The 14,506-nt window shown below is 47.8% G+C and overlaps 1 protein-coding gene across 1 annotated transcript in view; it reads right to left on the bottom strand.

Moving 5' to 3' along the window:
• The window catches only part of LOC306925176 (glucocorticoid modulatory element-binding protein 1-like), a gene marked incomplete at both ends in the record, with an annotated part of 28,272 nt that extends 15,000 nt beyond the window's left edge, over positions 1-13,272 (bottom strand). The window contains 3 exons of the mRNA XM_079503866.1: positions 6,152-6,273; positions 7,525-7,583; positions 13,244-13,272. Of these exons, the coding sequence (XP_079359992.1) occupies positions 6,152-6,273; positions 7,525-7,583; positions 13,244-13,272 (210 nt within the window). The remainder of the gene's footprint in view (positions 1-6,151; positions 6,274-7,524; positions 7,584-13,243) is intronic.
• Between the last annotated feature and the right edge of the window lie 1,234 nt (positions 13,273-14,506).

The following is a 14,506-nucleotide window of genomic DNA, read 5'->3' as shown; positions in this document are numbered from 1 at the left end:
GCGTGGCATTTTTGTATTTATTTTATTTCAGTGAAAGCTCGGTCATTTTGTTGTTTGTGCTGCAGGGAGAGGGAAGACAGAGCAGACCTGTTTGTGTTGCAGGGAGAGGGAAGACAGGGGTGGGAGAGGGGTTAACAGGGAGAGGGAAGACCGAGCAGACATTTTTTTTCTTTCGTCGACTATACCTTTTTTCACTGACAAAAACGGAATGAAAACTCAGCTATGATGACTAAGACTAAGACTAACATAAAAATCACACACGTGTGAAGTAAGTGGTGCAACTCCGTGGGGGGGGGGGGGGGTGGGCGATTCCGGCGAGCCGCCCCGCTTCCGAAACTCGGGGCGGTGGGTGGGTGCTCAGACGCACCCACCCAGAGACACACATAGTCACTTAAGGAAGTGGTTGCACCACTTAAAAACTAGACTAAAATGTTAGGACAAGAGATCCAGTATAAGTCATTTTACCCTTGGTTGCATGCCGAAAATAGCAGATCTACAAGCTCACAACACGTGCTGTGACACGTTGTGAGCTTGTAGATTGGCTATTTTCAGTAAGTTACGCCGGCATCAAGATCTACAAAATATATTTTGTAGATCTGCTATTATTTAGTCGACTAAAATGTTAGGATATTTAGTCGATATGAAGTCCTCCGTCTAACCTCATATCAGTCTTAACCGGCCACGCAGTGTTGTTTTTGGCAGCAAATTTTTATTTTAGTTTTAGTCATAGTCTCTTGAATAGTTTTCATTTAGTTTTAGTCACATTTTAGCACCTGGCACCTGGCTCGCTGATAACAAACTATCTTTACACCTGGGAAAAACTGAATCCATTCTCTTTGGCTCTAATAGTAATCTCAGCAAGGCAAATGGCTTCTTGGTTAGAGTGGGTGACAATGTTATCACACGTAAAGATGAAATTACCTACCTAGGTTCCATCCTGGAGGCTAATCTTTCCGGTGATAAAATGGCCACCAACGTAATCAAAAAGGTCAACCATAGAACAAGATTCCTTTACAGGATCTCCTCACTGGTCAACAAAAACACCTTGAAGACCTTAACAGGAGCCTTTGTACAAGGTTTCTTTGACTATGCATGCACCTCCTGGTACCACAGCACCTCAAAGGCCCTTAAAACCAGGCTCCAGACTTCCCAAAACAAACTGGTCAGGCTCCTACTTGACCTCGCCCCCCGAACCCACCTCACCCCTGCCCACTTCGACAGGCTGGAATGGCTTAGGGTCGACGACAGAGTACAGCATCTTGCAATGGGTCTGGTCCACAAGATTCGATACACCACCAAGATACCCATGTACCTGTCTAGATACTTCCTTAATGTTAACGAAGTCCACACCCACAACACCAGAGGGAGTGCAACAAACTATGTACAACCCAGATTCGGCACAAACAAGGGACTAAATTATTTTCGCTCCTATGCCACCAAAATGTGGAACGCCCTACCAACAGTCATTAAGACATGCAAATCCCTTGACTCCTTCAAAACCGCTCTCAAAGGGCACCTACAGACGGCTGCAATTCGAAACTGGCCCCCGTAAAATCTGAATCCCCCCCCACCGCCCCCCCTTTTTTCCCTCACTGTATATGTTTCTTTTCTCTTTTTACCTCCTTTATGATGAATTCCTGTTCTGTCCTTTGTCTATATAGAAGTGTCTATTTGTACGTCTCTAAATATTTTTGATGAATTGAACATGGTGGACCCTATTGGAAACAAGTGTAATGCTTAATTGGGTCATCCACTCACAGTTAACAGCCTTTGTATTGAGTTTGTGCTTGAAATGTACTGTAATTCTGCAAACTGTTAATACATTTTTCAATCAATCAATCAATTAGTCACCTGGAATGTTTTAGTGTTAGTCTAGTTTTAGTCGACTAAATGTCATAAGATTTAAGTCCCCTAACCTCATATCAGTCTTAACCGGCCACGTAAGTCCCCTAACCTCATATCAGTCTACAGTCTTAACCGGCCACGTAAGTCCCCTAACCTCATATCAGTCTTAACCTCATATCAGTCTTAACTGGCCACGTAAGTCCCCTAACCTCATATCAGTCTTAACCTCATATCAGTCTTAACCGGCCACGTAAGTCCCCTAACCTCATACCAGTCTTAACCGGCCACGTAAGTCCCCTATATAATATCAGTCTTAACCTCATATCAGTCTTAACTGGCCACGTAAGTCCCCTAACCTCATATCAGTCTTAACCGGCCACGTAAGTCCCCTATATCATATCAGTCTTAACCTCATATCAGTCTTAACTGGCCACGTAAGTCCCCTAACCTCATATCAGTCTTAACCGGCCACGTAAGTCCCCTAACCTCATATCAGTCTTAACCTCATATCAGTCTTAACCGGCCACGTAAGTCCCCTAACCTCATATCAGTCTTAACCTCATATCAGTCTTAACCGGCCATGTAAGTCCCCTAACCTCATATCAGTCTTAACCTCATATCAGTCTTAACTGGCCACGTAAGTCCCCTAACCTCATATCAGTCTTAACCTCATATCAGTCTTAACTGGCCACGTAAGTCCCCTAACCTCATATCAGTCTTAACCGGCCACGTAAGTCCCCTAACCTCATATCAGTCTACAGTCTTAACCGGCCACGTAAGTCCCCTAACCTCATATCAGTCTTAACTGGTCACGTAAGTCCCCTAACCTCATATCAGTCTTAACCTCATATCAGTCTTAACCTCATATCAGTCTTAACCGGCCACGTAAGTCCCCTAACCTCATATCAGTCTACAGTCTTAACCGGCCACGTAAGTCCCCTAACCTCATATCAGTCTTGGAAGCAGGAGTCTGCTGGGCCCTCCCGTATGCACCACTACATGTGTGACCCGTCACCCGGGTGATGGCGTTGAAGGAGAGGACCCACCACGGCGGCAGTGGACCCTACTGAACCGCCTGCGCACTGGAGTCGGCTGCTTCAAATCAGCAATGAAGAGGTGGGGCTTGTGGACAGTGCAGCATGCGAGTGTGGCGAGCCTGAGCAATCTGCCGAACACATAATTAACACCTGCCCCCCTGTACAGACCTCCTTCGGAGGCCGGCCTCTTCCACGTGGGACCAGAGACAAGGGCGTGGCTACTCGATACTGAGTTGGACATTTGAGGATGATACACGAAAGAGAAGATATCAGTCTTAACCCGCCACATAGTGTAAGTCAGTTCTGTCGCTGTCAAAACCGTATCCGTGATCAACCCACAGAATGCAGCCTATACTGAGATGGTGGTAGGTCAGTAGACGCTACTGAGAGCAGTCTTAACCGGCCACGTAAGTCCCCTAACCTCATATCAGTCTTAACCTCATATCAGTCTTAACCGGCCACGTAAGTCCCCTAACCTCATATCAGTCTTAACCTCATATCAGTCTTAACCGGCCACGTAAGTCCCCTTACCTCATATCAGTCTACAGTCTTAACCGGCCACGTAAGTCCCCTAACCTCATATCAGTCTTAACCTCATATCAGTCTTAACCGGCCACGTAAGTCCCCTAACCTCATATCAGTCTACAGTCTTAACCGGCCACGTAAGTCCCCTAACCTCATATCAGTCTTAACCTCATATCAGTCTTAACCGGCCACGTAAGTCCCCTAACCTCATGTCAGTCTTAACCTCATATCAGTCTTAACCGGCCACATAAGTCCCCTAACCTCATATCAGTCTACAGTCTTAACCGGCCACGTAAGTCCCCTAACCTCATATCAGTCTTAACCTCATATCAGTCTTAACCGGCCACGTAAGTCCCCTAACCTCATATCAGTCTTAACCTCATATCAGTCTTAACCGGCCACGTAAGTCCCCTAACCTCATATCAGTCTACAGTCTTAACCGGCCATGTAAGTCCCCTAACCTCATATCAGTCTTAACCTCATATCAGTCTTAACCGGCCACGTAAGTCCCCTAACCTCATATCAGTCTACAGTCTTAACCGGCCATGTAAGTCCCCTAACCTCATATCAGTCTACAGTCTTAACCGGCCACGTAAGTCCCCTAACCTCATATCAGTCTTAACCTCATATCAGTCTTAACCGGCCACGTAAGTCCCCTAACCTCATATCAGTCTTAACCGGCCACGTAAGTCCCCTAACCTCATATCAGTCTTAACCTCATATCAGTCTTAACCGGCCACGTAAGTCCCCTAACCTCATATCAGTCTTAACCTCATATCAGTCTTAACCGGCCACGTAAGTCCCCTAACCTCATATCAGTCTTAACCTCATATCAGTCTTAACCGGCCGCGTAAGTCCCCTAACCTCATATCAGTCTTAACCTCATATCAGTCTTAACCGGCCACGTAAGTCCCCTAACCTCATATCAGTCTTAACCTCATATCAGTCTTAACCGGCCACGTAAGTCCCCTAACCTCATATCAGTCTACAGTCTTAACCGGCCACGTAAGTCCCCTAACCTCATATCAGTCTTAACCTCATATCAGTCCTAACCGGCCACGTAAGTCCCCTAACCTCATATCAGTCTTAACCTCATATCAGTCTTAACCGGCCACGTAAGTCCCCTAACCTCATATCAGTCTACAGTCTTAACCGGCCACGTAAGTCCCCTAACCTCATATCAGTCTTAACCGGCCACGTAAGTCCCCTAACCTCATATCAGTCTTAACCTCATATCAGTCTTAACCGGCCACGTAAGTCCCCTAACCTCATATCAGTCTTAACCTCATATCAGTCTTAACCGGCCACGTAAGTCCCCTAACCTCATATCAGTCTTGGAAGCAGGAGTGGGAGTCTGCTGGGCCCTCCCGTATGCACCACTACATGTGTGACCCGTCACCCGGGTGATGGCTTTGAAGGAGAGGACCCACCACGCCGGCAGTGGACCCTACTGAACCGCCTGCGCACTGGAGTCGGCTGCTTCAAATCAGCAATGAAGAGGTGGGGCTTGGCAGACAGTGCAGCATGCGAGTGTGGCGAGCCTGAGCAATCTGCCGAACACATAATTAACACCTGCCCCCTGTACAGAGGCCGGCCTCTTCCACGTGGGACCAGAGACAAGGGCGTGGCTACTCGATACTGAGTTGGACATTTGAGGATGATACACGAAATAGAAGATATAAGTCTTAACCCGCCACATAGTGTAAGTCAGTTCTGTCGCTGTCAAAACAGTATCCGTGATCAACCCACAGCATGCAGCCTATACTGAGATGGTGGTAGGTCAGTAGACGCTACTGAGAGATACTATACTGAGATGGTGGTAGGTCAGTAGACGCTACTGAGATGGTGGTAGGTCAGTAGACGCTACTGAGATGGTGGTAGGTCAGTAGACGCTACTGAGATGGTGGTAGGTCAGTAGACGCTACTGAGATGGTGGTAGGTCAGTAGACGCTACTGAGATCGTGGTAGGTCAGTAGACGCTACTGAGATCGTGGTAGGTCAGTAGACGCTACTGAGAGCCTTCAATGCTCTGATTAAACGTGAATGTTGGTCCCTTTCAGTGCATTGATGGCGTTGGAAGCGGGAGGTGTGTACCTATGGGGGAGGTGTGTACCTATGGGGGAGGTGTGTACCTATGGGGGAGGTGTGTACCTATGGGGGAGGTGTGTACCTTCACACAGCGGGAGGTGTGTACCTATGGGGGAGGTGTGTACCTTCACACAGCGGGAGGTGTGTACCTATGGGGGAGGTGTGTACCTATGGGGGAGGTGTGTACCTATGGGGGAGGTGTGTACCTATGGGGGAGGTGTGTACCTATGGGGGAGGTGTGTACCTTCACACAGCGGGAGGTGTGTACCTATGGGGGAGGTGTGTACCTTCACACAGCGGGAGGTGTGTACCTATGGGGGAGGTGTGTACCTATGGGGGAGGTGTGTACCTATGGGGGAGGTGTGTACCTTGACACAGCGGGAGGTGTGTACCTATGGGGGAGGTGTGTACCTATGGGGGAGGTGTGTACCTATGGGGGAGGTGTGTACCTTGACACAGCGGGAGGTGTGTACCTATGGGGGAGGTGTGTACCTATGGGGGAGGTGTGTACCTATGGGGGGAGGTGTGTACCTATGGGGGAGGTGTGTACCTTGACACAGCGGGAGGTGTGTACATATGGGGGAGGTGTGTACCTATGGGGGGAGGTGTGTACCTTCACACAGCGGGAGGTGTGTACCTATGGGGGAGGTGTGTACCTTGACACAGCGGACGTTGATTCCCGGACACACAAACTTCTTGAAGAGGAGAACCGCTCGGCTGTCGCCACAGGTGATGGGGTAGCCGTACTCCACCTCGTCGCCCTCTACGCCATCGGCATCTAACAGCGTGTTCAATTTAGGAGTTTAGAACAATTTACAATTTACAAATTTAAAATTTACAATTTAGGCATTTAGAAGAATTTACAATGTAGGCATTTAGAACAATTTACAATTTACAAATTTACAATTTACAATTTACAATTTACAATTTAGGCATTTAGAACAATTTACAATTTACAAATTTTACAATTTACAATTTACAATTTAGGCATTTAGAACAATTTACAATTTGCAATTTACACATTTACAATTTACAATTTAGGCATTTAGAACAATTTACAATTTAGGCATTTAGGCATTTAAAACAATTTACAATTTAGGCATTTAGAACAACCGTGTGGAGCGTTGTCCAGGGTGTTTTAGGGAAGGGAGAAGAGTTTGGGACGTGTGGAGCGTTGTCCCAGCTAGTACTAGAACATGCTCTTAACCATAGAACACAACATCATATATTATATGGAATATATTGGGTAAAATATACCCGGGTTTTCTGATGGTGTGTACCTTGTCTGAAAACCCACCTTTTCAGACTCCACCATGGCCCATAGCACTTACCCTACCCCCTTAGACAGCACTTTTTAGACTTAGATAGCATTTGATACAGACTTATAGCATGTTATGTAGACAGCACAATAATTGCATTGTATGTAGTCATAGCACTTCATAGTATATATGTACAGCATAGTATAGTATATATGTATAGTTTATATGTACAGTGTCATTATATAGATATGTTCTAGCTACGTTCTTAGCTTACGCATGTTTCTTGATAAATGCTTTTTATATATGTGATGTATTCCCATGCTTTTGTTCTTGCTAACTGTAAGTCGCTCTGGATTAAGAGTGTCTGCTAAATGCCTAAATTGTAAATTGTTAGTAACCTATCAGATAAATACAGTGGCTGTGTCTTAGTAACCTGTCAGATAAATACAGAATACAGTGACTGTGTCTTAGTAACCTATCAGATAAATACAGTGACTGTGTCTTAGTAACCTGTCAGATAAATACAGTGACTGTGTCTTAGTAACCTGTCAGATAAATACAGTGACTGTGTCTTAGTAACCTGTCAGATAAATACAGTGACTGTGTCTTAGTAACCTACTGTATCAGATAAATACAGAATACAGTGACTGTGTCTTAGTAACCTGCCAGATAAATACAGTGACTGTCTTAGTAACCTATCAGATAAATACAGTGACTGTGTCTCAGTAACCTATCAGATAAATACAGTGACTGTGTCTTAGTAATCTTACCATGGTATGTCTCTATGGCCAGGACAGTGGTGCCTGTGTCAGCAATGTCATCATTTAGCCTGCAAAGGGTGACAGAATCCACATCATTATGAGAGAGATTGTTTTGAATAGATTTCTTCTCCATACACAGCAGCCTCAATGGATTTAATGAACTTTACTTAAAGGATCACTTCACTACTTTTCAACTTATCTTCATATAACTGGGCCTCACTAATGATCATGATGAAATTGTCTTCTACTCAGTCTGTGTCTCATAGGAGGGATGTGGGCAGTTCAGAAACCTGTCTGTGTCTCATAGGAGGGCTGTGGGCAGTTCAGAAACCTGTCTGTGTCTCATAGGAGGGCTGTGGGCAGTTCAGAAACCTGTCTGTGTCTCATAGGAGGGATGTGGGCAGTTCAGAAACCAGTCTGTGTCTCATAGGAGGGCTGTGGGCAGTTCAGAAACCTGTCTGTGTCTCATAGGAGGGCTGTGGGCAGTTCAGAAACCAGTCTGTGTCTCATAGGAGAGCTGTGGGCAGTTCAGAAACCTGTCTGTGTCTCATAGGAGGGCTGTGGGCAGTTCAGAAACCAGTCTGTGTCTCTGGGCAGTTCAGAAACCAGTCTCTGTCTCATAGGAGGGATGTGGGCAGTTCAGAAACCTGTCTGTGTCTCATAAGAGGGCTGTGGGCAGTTCAGAAACCTGTCTGTGTCTCATAGGAGGGCTGTGGGCAGTTCAGAAACCAGTCTGTGTCTCATAGGCGGGCTGTGGGCAGTTCAGAAACCAGTCTGTGTCTCATAGGAGGGCTGTGGGCAGTTCAGAAACCTGTCTGTGTCTCATAGGAGGGCTGTGGGCAGTTCAGAAACCTGTCTGTGTCTCATAGGAGGGATGTGGGCAGTTCAGAAACCTCTCTGTCTCATAGGAGGGCTGTGGGCAGTTCAGAAACCTGTCTGTGTCTCATAGGAGGGCTGTGGGCAGTTCAGAAACCTGTCTGTGTAGGGCTGTGGGCAGTTCAGAAACCTGTCTGTGTATCATAAGAGGGCTGTGGGCAGTTCAGAAACCAGTCTGTGGCTCATAGGAGGGCTGTGGGCAGTTCAGAAACCAGTCCTTGTCTCATAGGAGGGCTAAGGGCAGTTCAGAAACCTGTCTGTGTCTCATAGGAGGGCTGTGGGCAGTTCAGAAACCAGTCTGTGTCTCATAGGAGGGCTGTGGACAGTTCAGAAACCTGTCTGTGTCTCATAGGAGGGCTGTGGGCAGTTCAGAAACCAGTCTGTGTCTCGGCTGTGGGCAGTTCAGAAACCTGTCTGTGTCTCATAGGAGGGCTGTGGGCAGTTCAGAAACCTGTCTGTGTCTCATAGGAGGGCTGTGGGCAGTTCAGAAACCTGTCTGTGTCTCATAGGAGGGCTGTGGACAGTTCAGAAACCTGTCTGAGGGCTGTGGGCAGTTCAGAAACCTGTCTGTGTCTCATAGGAGGGCTGTGGGCAGTTCATTAACCTGTCTGTGTCTAATAGGAGGGCTGTGGGCAGTTCAGAAACCTGTCTGTGTCTCATAGGAGGGCTGTGGACAGTTCAGAAACCTGTTTGAGGGCTGTGGGCAGTTCAGAAACCTGTCTGTGTCTCATAGGAGGGCTGTGGGCAGTTCAGAAACCTGTCTGTGTCTCATAGGAGGGCTGTGGGCAGTTCAGAAACCTGTCTGTGTCTCATAGGAGGGCTGTGGGCAGTTCAGAAACCTGTCTTCGTCTCATAGGAGGGCTGTGGGCAGTTCAGAAACCTGTCTGTGTCTCATAGGAGGGCTGTGGGCAGTTCAGAAACCTGTCTGTGTCTCATAGGAGGGCTGTGGACAGTTCGGAAACCTGTCTGAGGGCTGTGGGCAGTTCAGAAACCTGTCTGTGTCTCATAGGAGGGCTGTGGGCAGTACAGAAACCTGTCTGTGTCTCATAGGAGGGCTGTGGGCAGTTCAGAAACATGTCTGTGTCTCATAGGAGGGCTGTGGGCAGTTCAGAAACCTGTCTGTGTCTCATAGGAGGACTGTGGGCAGTTCAGAAACCTGTCTGTGTCTCATAGGAGGGCTGTGGGCAGTTCAGAAACCTGTCTGTGTCTCATAGGAGGGCTGTGGCAGTTCAGAAACCTGTCTGTGTCTCATAGGAGGACTGTGGGCAGTTCAGAAACCTGTCTGTGTCTCATAGGAGGGCTGTGGGCAGTTCAGAAACCTGTCTGTGTCTCATAGGAGGACTGTGGGCAGTTCAGAAACCTGTCTGTGTCTCATAGGAGGGCTGTGGGCAGTTCAGAAACCTGTCTGTGTCTCATAGGAGGGCTGTGGCAGTTCAGAAACCTGTCTGTGTCTCATAGGAGGACTGTGGGCAGTTCAGAAACCTGTCTGTGTCTCATAGGAGGGCTGTGGGCAGTTCAGAAACCTGTCTGTGTCTCATAGGAGGACTGTGGGCAGTTCAGAAACCTGTCTGTGTCTCATAGGAGGGCTGTGGACAGTTCAGAAACCTATCTGAGGGCTGTGGGCAGCTCAGAAACCTGTCTGTGTCTCATAGGAGGAGTGTGGGCAGTTCAGAAACCTGTCTGTGTCTCGGGCTGTGGGCAGTTCAGAAACCTGTCTGTGTCTCATAGGAGGGCTGTGGACAGTTCAGAAACCTGTCTGTGTCTCATAGGAGGGCTGTGGACAGTTCAGAAACCTGTCTGAGGGCTGTGGGCAGTTCAGAAACCTGTCTGTGTCTCATAGGAGGGCTGTGGACAGTTCAGAAACTTGTCTGTGTCTCATAGGAGGGCTGTGGACAGTTCAGAAACCTGTTTGAGGGCTGTGGGCAGTTCAGAAACCTGTCTGTGTCTCATAGGAGGGCTGTGGGCAGTTCAGAAACCTGTCTGTGTCTCATAGGAGGGCTGTGGGCAGTTCAGAAACCTGTCTGTGTCTCATAGGAGGGCTGTGGGCAGTTCAGAAACCTGTCTGTGTCTCATAGGAGGGCTGTGGGCAGTTCAGAAACCTGTCTGTGTCTCATAGGAGGGCTGTGGGCAGTTCAGAAACCTGTCTGTGTCTCATAGGAGGGCTGTGGACAGTTCGGAAACCTGTCTGAGGGCTGTGGGCAGTTCAGAAACCTGCCTGTGTCTCATAGGAGGGCTGTGGGCAGTACAGAAACCTGTCTGTGTCTCATAGGAGGGCTGTGGGCAGTTCAGAAACATGTCTGTGTCTCATAGGAGGGCTGTGGGCAGTTCAGAAACCTGTCTGTGTCTCATAGGAGGACTGTGGGCAGTTCAGAAACCTGTCTGTGTCTCATAGGAGGGCTGTGGGCAGTTCAGAAACCTGTCTGTGTCTCATAGGAGGGCTGTGGCAGTTCAGAAACCTGTCTGTGTCTCATAGGAGGACTGTGGGCAGTTCAGAAACCTGTCTGTGTCTCATAGGAGGGCTGTGGGCAGTTCAGAAACCTGTCTGTGTCTCATAGGAGGACTGTGGGCAGTTCAGAAACCTGTCTGTGTCTCATAGGAGGGCTGTGGGCAGTTCAGAAACCTGTCTGTGTCTCATAGGAGGGCTGTGGCAGTTCAGAAACCTGTCTGTGTCTCATAGGAGGACTGTGGGCAGTTCAGAAACCTGTCTGTGTCTCATAGGAGGGCTGTGGGCAGTTCAGAAACCTGTCTGTGTCTCATAGGAGGACTGTGGGCAGTTCAGAAACCTGTCTGTGTCTCATAGGAGGGCTGTGGACAGTTCAGAAACCTATCTGAGGGCTGTGGGCAGCTCAGAAACCTGTCTGTGTCTCATAGGAGGAGTGTGGGCAGTTCAGAAACCTGTCTGTGTCTCGGGCTGTGGGCAGTTCAGAAACCTGTCTGTGTCTCATAGGAGGGCTGTGGACAGTTCAGAAACCTGTCTGTGTCTCATAGGAGGGCTGTGGACAGTTCAGATACCTGTCTGAGGGCTGTGGGCAGTTCAGAAACCTGTCTGTGTCTCATAGGAGGGCTGTGGACAGTTCAGAAACCAGTCTGTGTCTCATAGGAGGGCTGTGGACAGTTCAGAAACCTGTCTGAGGGCTGTGGGCAGTTCAGAAACCTGTCTGTGTCTCATAGGAGGGCTGTGGGCAGTTCAGAAACCTGTCTGTGTCTCATAGGAGGGCTGTGGGCAGTTCAGAAACCTGTCTGTGTCTCATAGGAGGGCTGTGGGCAGTTCAGAAACCTGTCTGTGTCTCATAGGAGGGCTGTGGACAGTTCAGAAACCAGTCTGTGTCTCATAGGAGGGCTGTGGACAGTTCAGAAACCTGTCTGAGGGCTGTGGGCAGTTCAGAAACCTGTCTGTGTCTCATAGGAGGGCTGTGGACAGTTCAGAAACCTGTCTGTGTCTCATAGGAGGGCTGTGGACAGTTCAGAAACCTGTCTGAGGGCTGTGGGCAGTTCAGAAACCTGTCTGTGTCTCATAGGAGGGCTGTGGGCAGTGCAGAAACCTGTCTGTGTCTCATAGGAGGGCTGTGGGCAGTTCAGAAACCTGTCTGTGTCTCATAGGAGGGCTGTGGACAGTTCAGAAACCTGTCTGAGGGCTGTGGGCAGTTCAGAAACCTGTCTGTGTCTCATAGGAGGGCTGTGGACAGTTCAGAAACCTGTCTGAGGGCTGTGGGCAGTTCAGAAACCAGTCTGTGTCTCATAGGAGGGCTGTGGGCAGTTCAGAAACCTGTCTGTGTCTCATAGGAGGGCTGTGGGCAGTTCAGAAACCTGTGTGTGTCTCATAGGAGGGCTGTGGGCAGTTCAGATAGAGTATAGAGAGTATAGAGGGCTGTGGGCAGTTCAGATAGAGTATAGAGAGTATAGAGGGCTCTTTGATGCGCATTAGGATTGGAATGAGGCTTCACACCTGCCAAACCAAGCGCACTTTCCGACAATACGCGTCAGGATTTGTTTTAATTGCGGTAAAGCTTCCTGGTGTGAAGGCGACCTTATAGGGTTAGGTAAAGCTTCCTGGTGTGAAGGCGACCTTATAGGGTTAGGTAAAGCTTCCTGGTGTGAAGGCGACCTTATAGGGTTAGGTAAAGCTTCCTGGTGTGAAGGCGACCTTATAGGCGGTTCGTAAAGCTTCCTGGTGTGAAGGCGACCTTATAGGCGGTTCGTGGTAAAGCTTCCTGGTGTGAAGGCGACCTTATAGGGTTAGGTAAAGCTTCCTGGTGTGAAGGCGACCTTATAGGCGGTAAAGCTTCCTGGTGTGAAGGCGACCTTATAGGCGGTTCGTCACACAACTGTCGGATTGAACTGAATCAAGGGTTTACATTCTGGCAAGTGGACTTCAGAAACAGTTTTTCTTTTGCAGAAAAACTGTCAGGATTACAATTTACAATTTACAATTTAGGCATTTAGCAGACGCTCTTAATCCAGAGCGACTTACATTAAGCAATAACAAAAGCATGGCATACATCACATGAAGTAGTTATCATGAATCATGCGTAAACTAAGAACGTAACAGTGGAGTATCTATGTAAACTATACATACTATACTATACAATACATGTGTACTATAAAGTGCATGAAATGCAATTCTAGTGCTGTCTACGTAACGAGCTATACTATCTAAGTCTACATAAAGTGCTATCTAAGGGGGCTAGGCCAGGGCAAGTGCTACGGGCCATGGTGGAGTCTGAAGAGGTGGGTTTTCAGACTACGGCGGAGGATTAGGAGTGAGGCTGCAGTTCTGACTGTGATTTAGTTCAACATTTTGTAGAATCTAGTAAAGGCTTCATAAAACTTCATGAAATGTCTATAATGTTACCCGTGCTGGACGAGCTGCCTATGCAGCATGACTGGAGTCTTATTGTCACTATGTCCCGCCTCCTCGTCACTAGGCCCCGCCTCCTCGTCACTAGGCCCCGCCTCCATGTCACTAGGCCCCGCCTCCTCGTCCGTCAGCATCCCTGTGTCCCCCGGGGACGACGCGGTGACCCCATTGGCCGCCATCACCTGCACGCACGCACGCATGCACGCACGCACGCATGCACACGCACACACACACACACGCACACGCATGCACGCACGCACGCACGCACGCACGCACGCAGGCACACACACGAATGCATGTTAACATAAACATCACCCCTCCCTAGACATTGTTAAAATGCATCGCGATTGATGATATGCACACGACTGTCATCTTGCCAGCAATTAAGGTGCTACCTATAGGTGCAACTTCCCATAGACAGCCCATTCATCCAAACAGAAAGGTCCTATGTCTAATTTAATATCGTCAAACTCACCAACATGGCAGCTGTACAAACAGCTTGAATTATTATTACTAAATCTGCAAAGTGTTTGTTTCATAAAAATCCACCGTAGACATGTTGTGAGCTACTTACTGTCAAGAAATTCCTTGCAGATGATTATTTTTCCAAGTGTCAGAGTTTGGAAGTAGGCTACACACTTTGGAATTATTTTTACAACAGGGTCCACCTTATTCAATTCACCAGAACATTTAGAGACGTACAAATAAAGAACATCATCATACATCATCTCATACGCCTACTGGCCAATCAGAATGCCTGTTGCCTGTGATTGGTTAGCTGATTTGCTCGTTTACATATTACCTAAAATCTTCCCTTCAATGTCAACGGCGTTTAATGTTTTGATGTTAAATTTACGTCATACTGTATTTAGCGGAATTCTGACGTCATTTCTCCGTTCATTGTCAATGGCAAATATTGAGACGTGTGGGGACAGAAGCTGTTTATAGAAGGGGCTAGCGCCCCTCAAAAACAGGAAATCATTAGGAGGTAAGGAGGTAAAAAGGGAAAAGAAGCATTTAGAGCACCGAAGTCTGACGTCAGTATCGGTAGAGGGCGCAAATCCGCGGGTTTGTGTACTTTTTATTTGCATTGTAATCCCCATAGGGGGATCTTAGATCGCCTCATATAAGAACTGTTTTATTTGCATTGTAATCCCCATAGGGGGGATCTTAGATCGCCTCATATAAGAACTGTTTTATTTGCATTGTAATCCCCATAGGGGGGATCTTAGATCGCCTCATATAAGAACTGTTTTA

The sequence above is a fragment of the Electrona antarctica genome (genome assembly GCF_951216825.1).
Source record: "Electrona antarctica genome assembly, chromosome: 6".
Lineage (NCBI taxonomy): Eukaryota > Metazoa > Chordata > Actinopteri > Myctophiformes > Myctophidae > Electrona > Electrona antarctica.
Note: the sequence above shows the minus strand (reverse complement) of the source record. Positions and strands in the feature narration are given on the sequence as shown.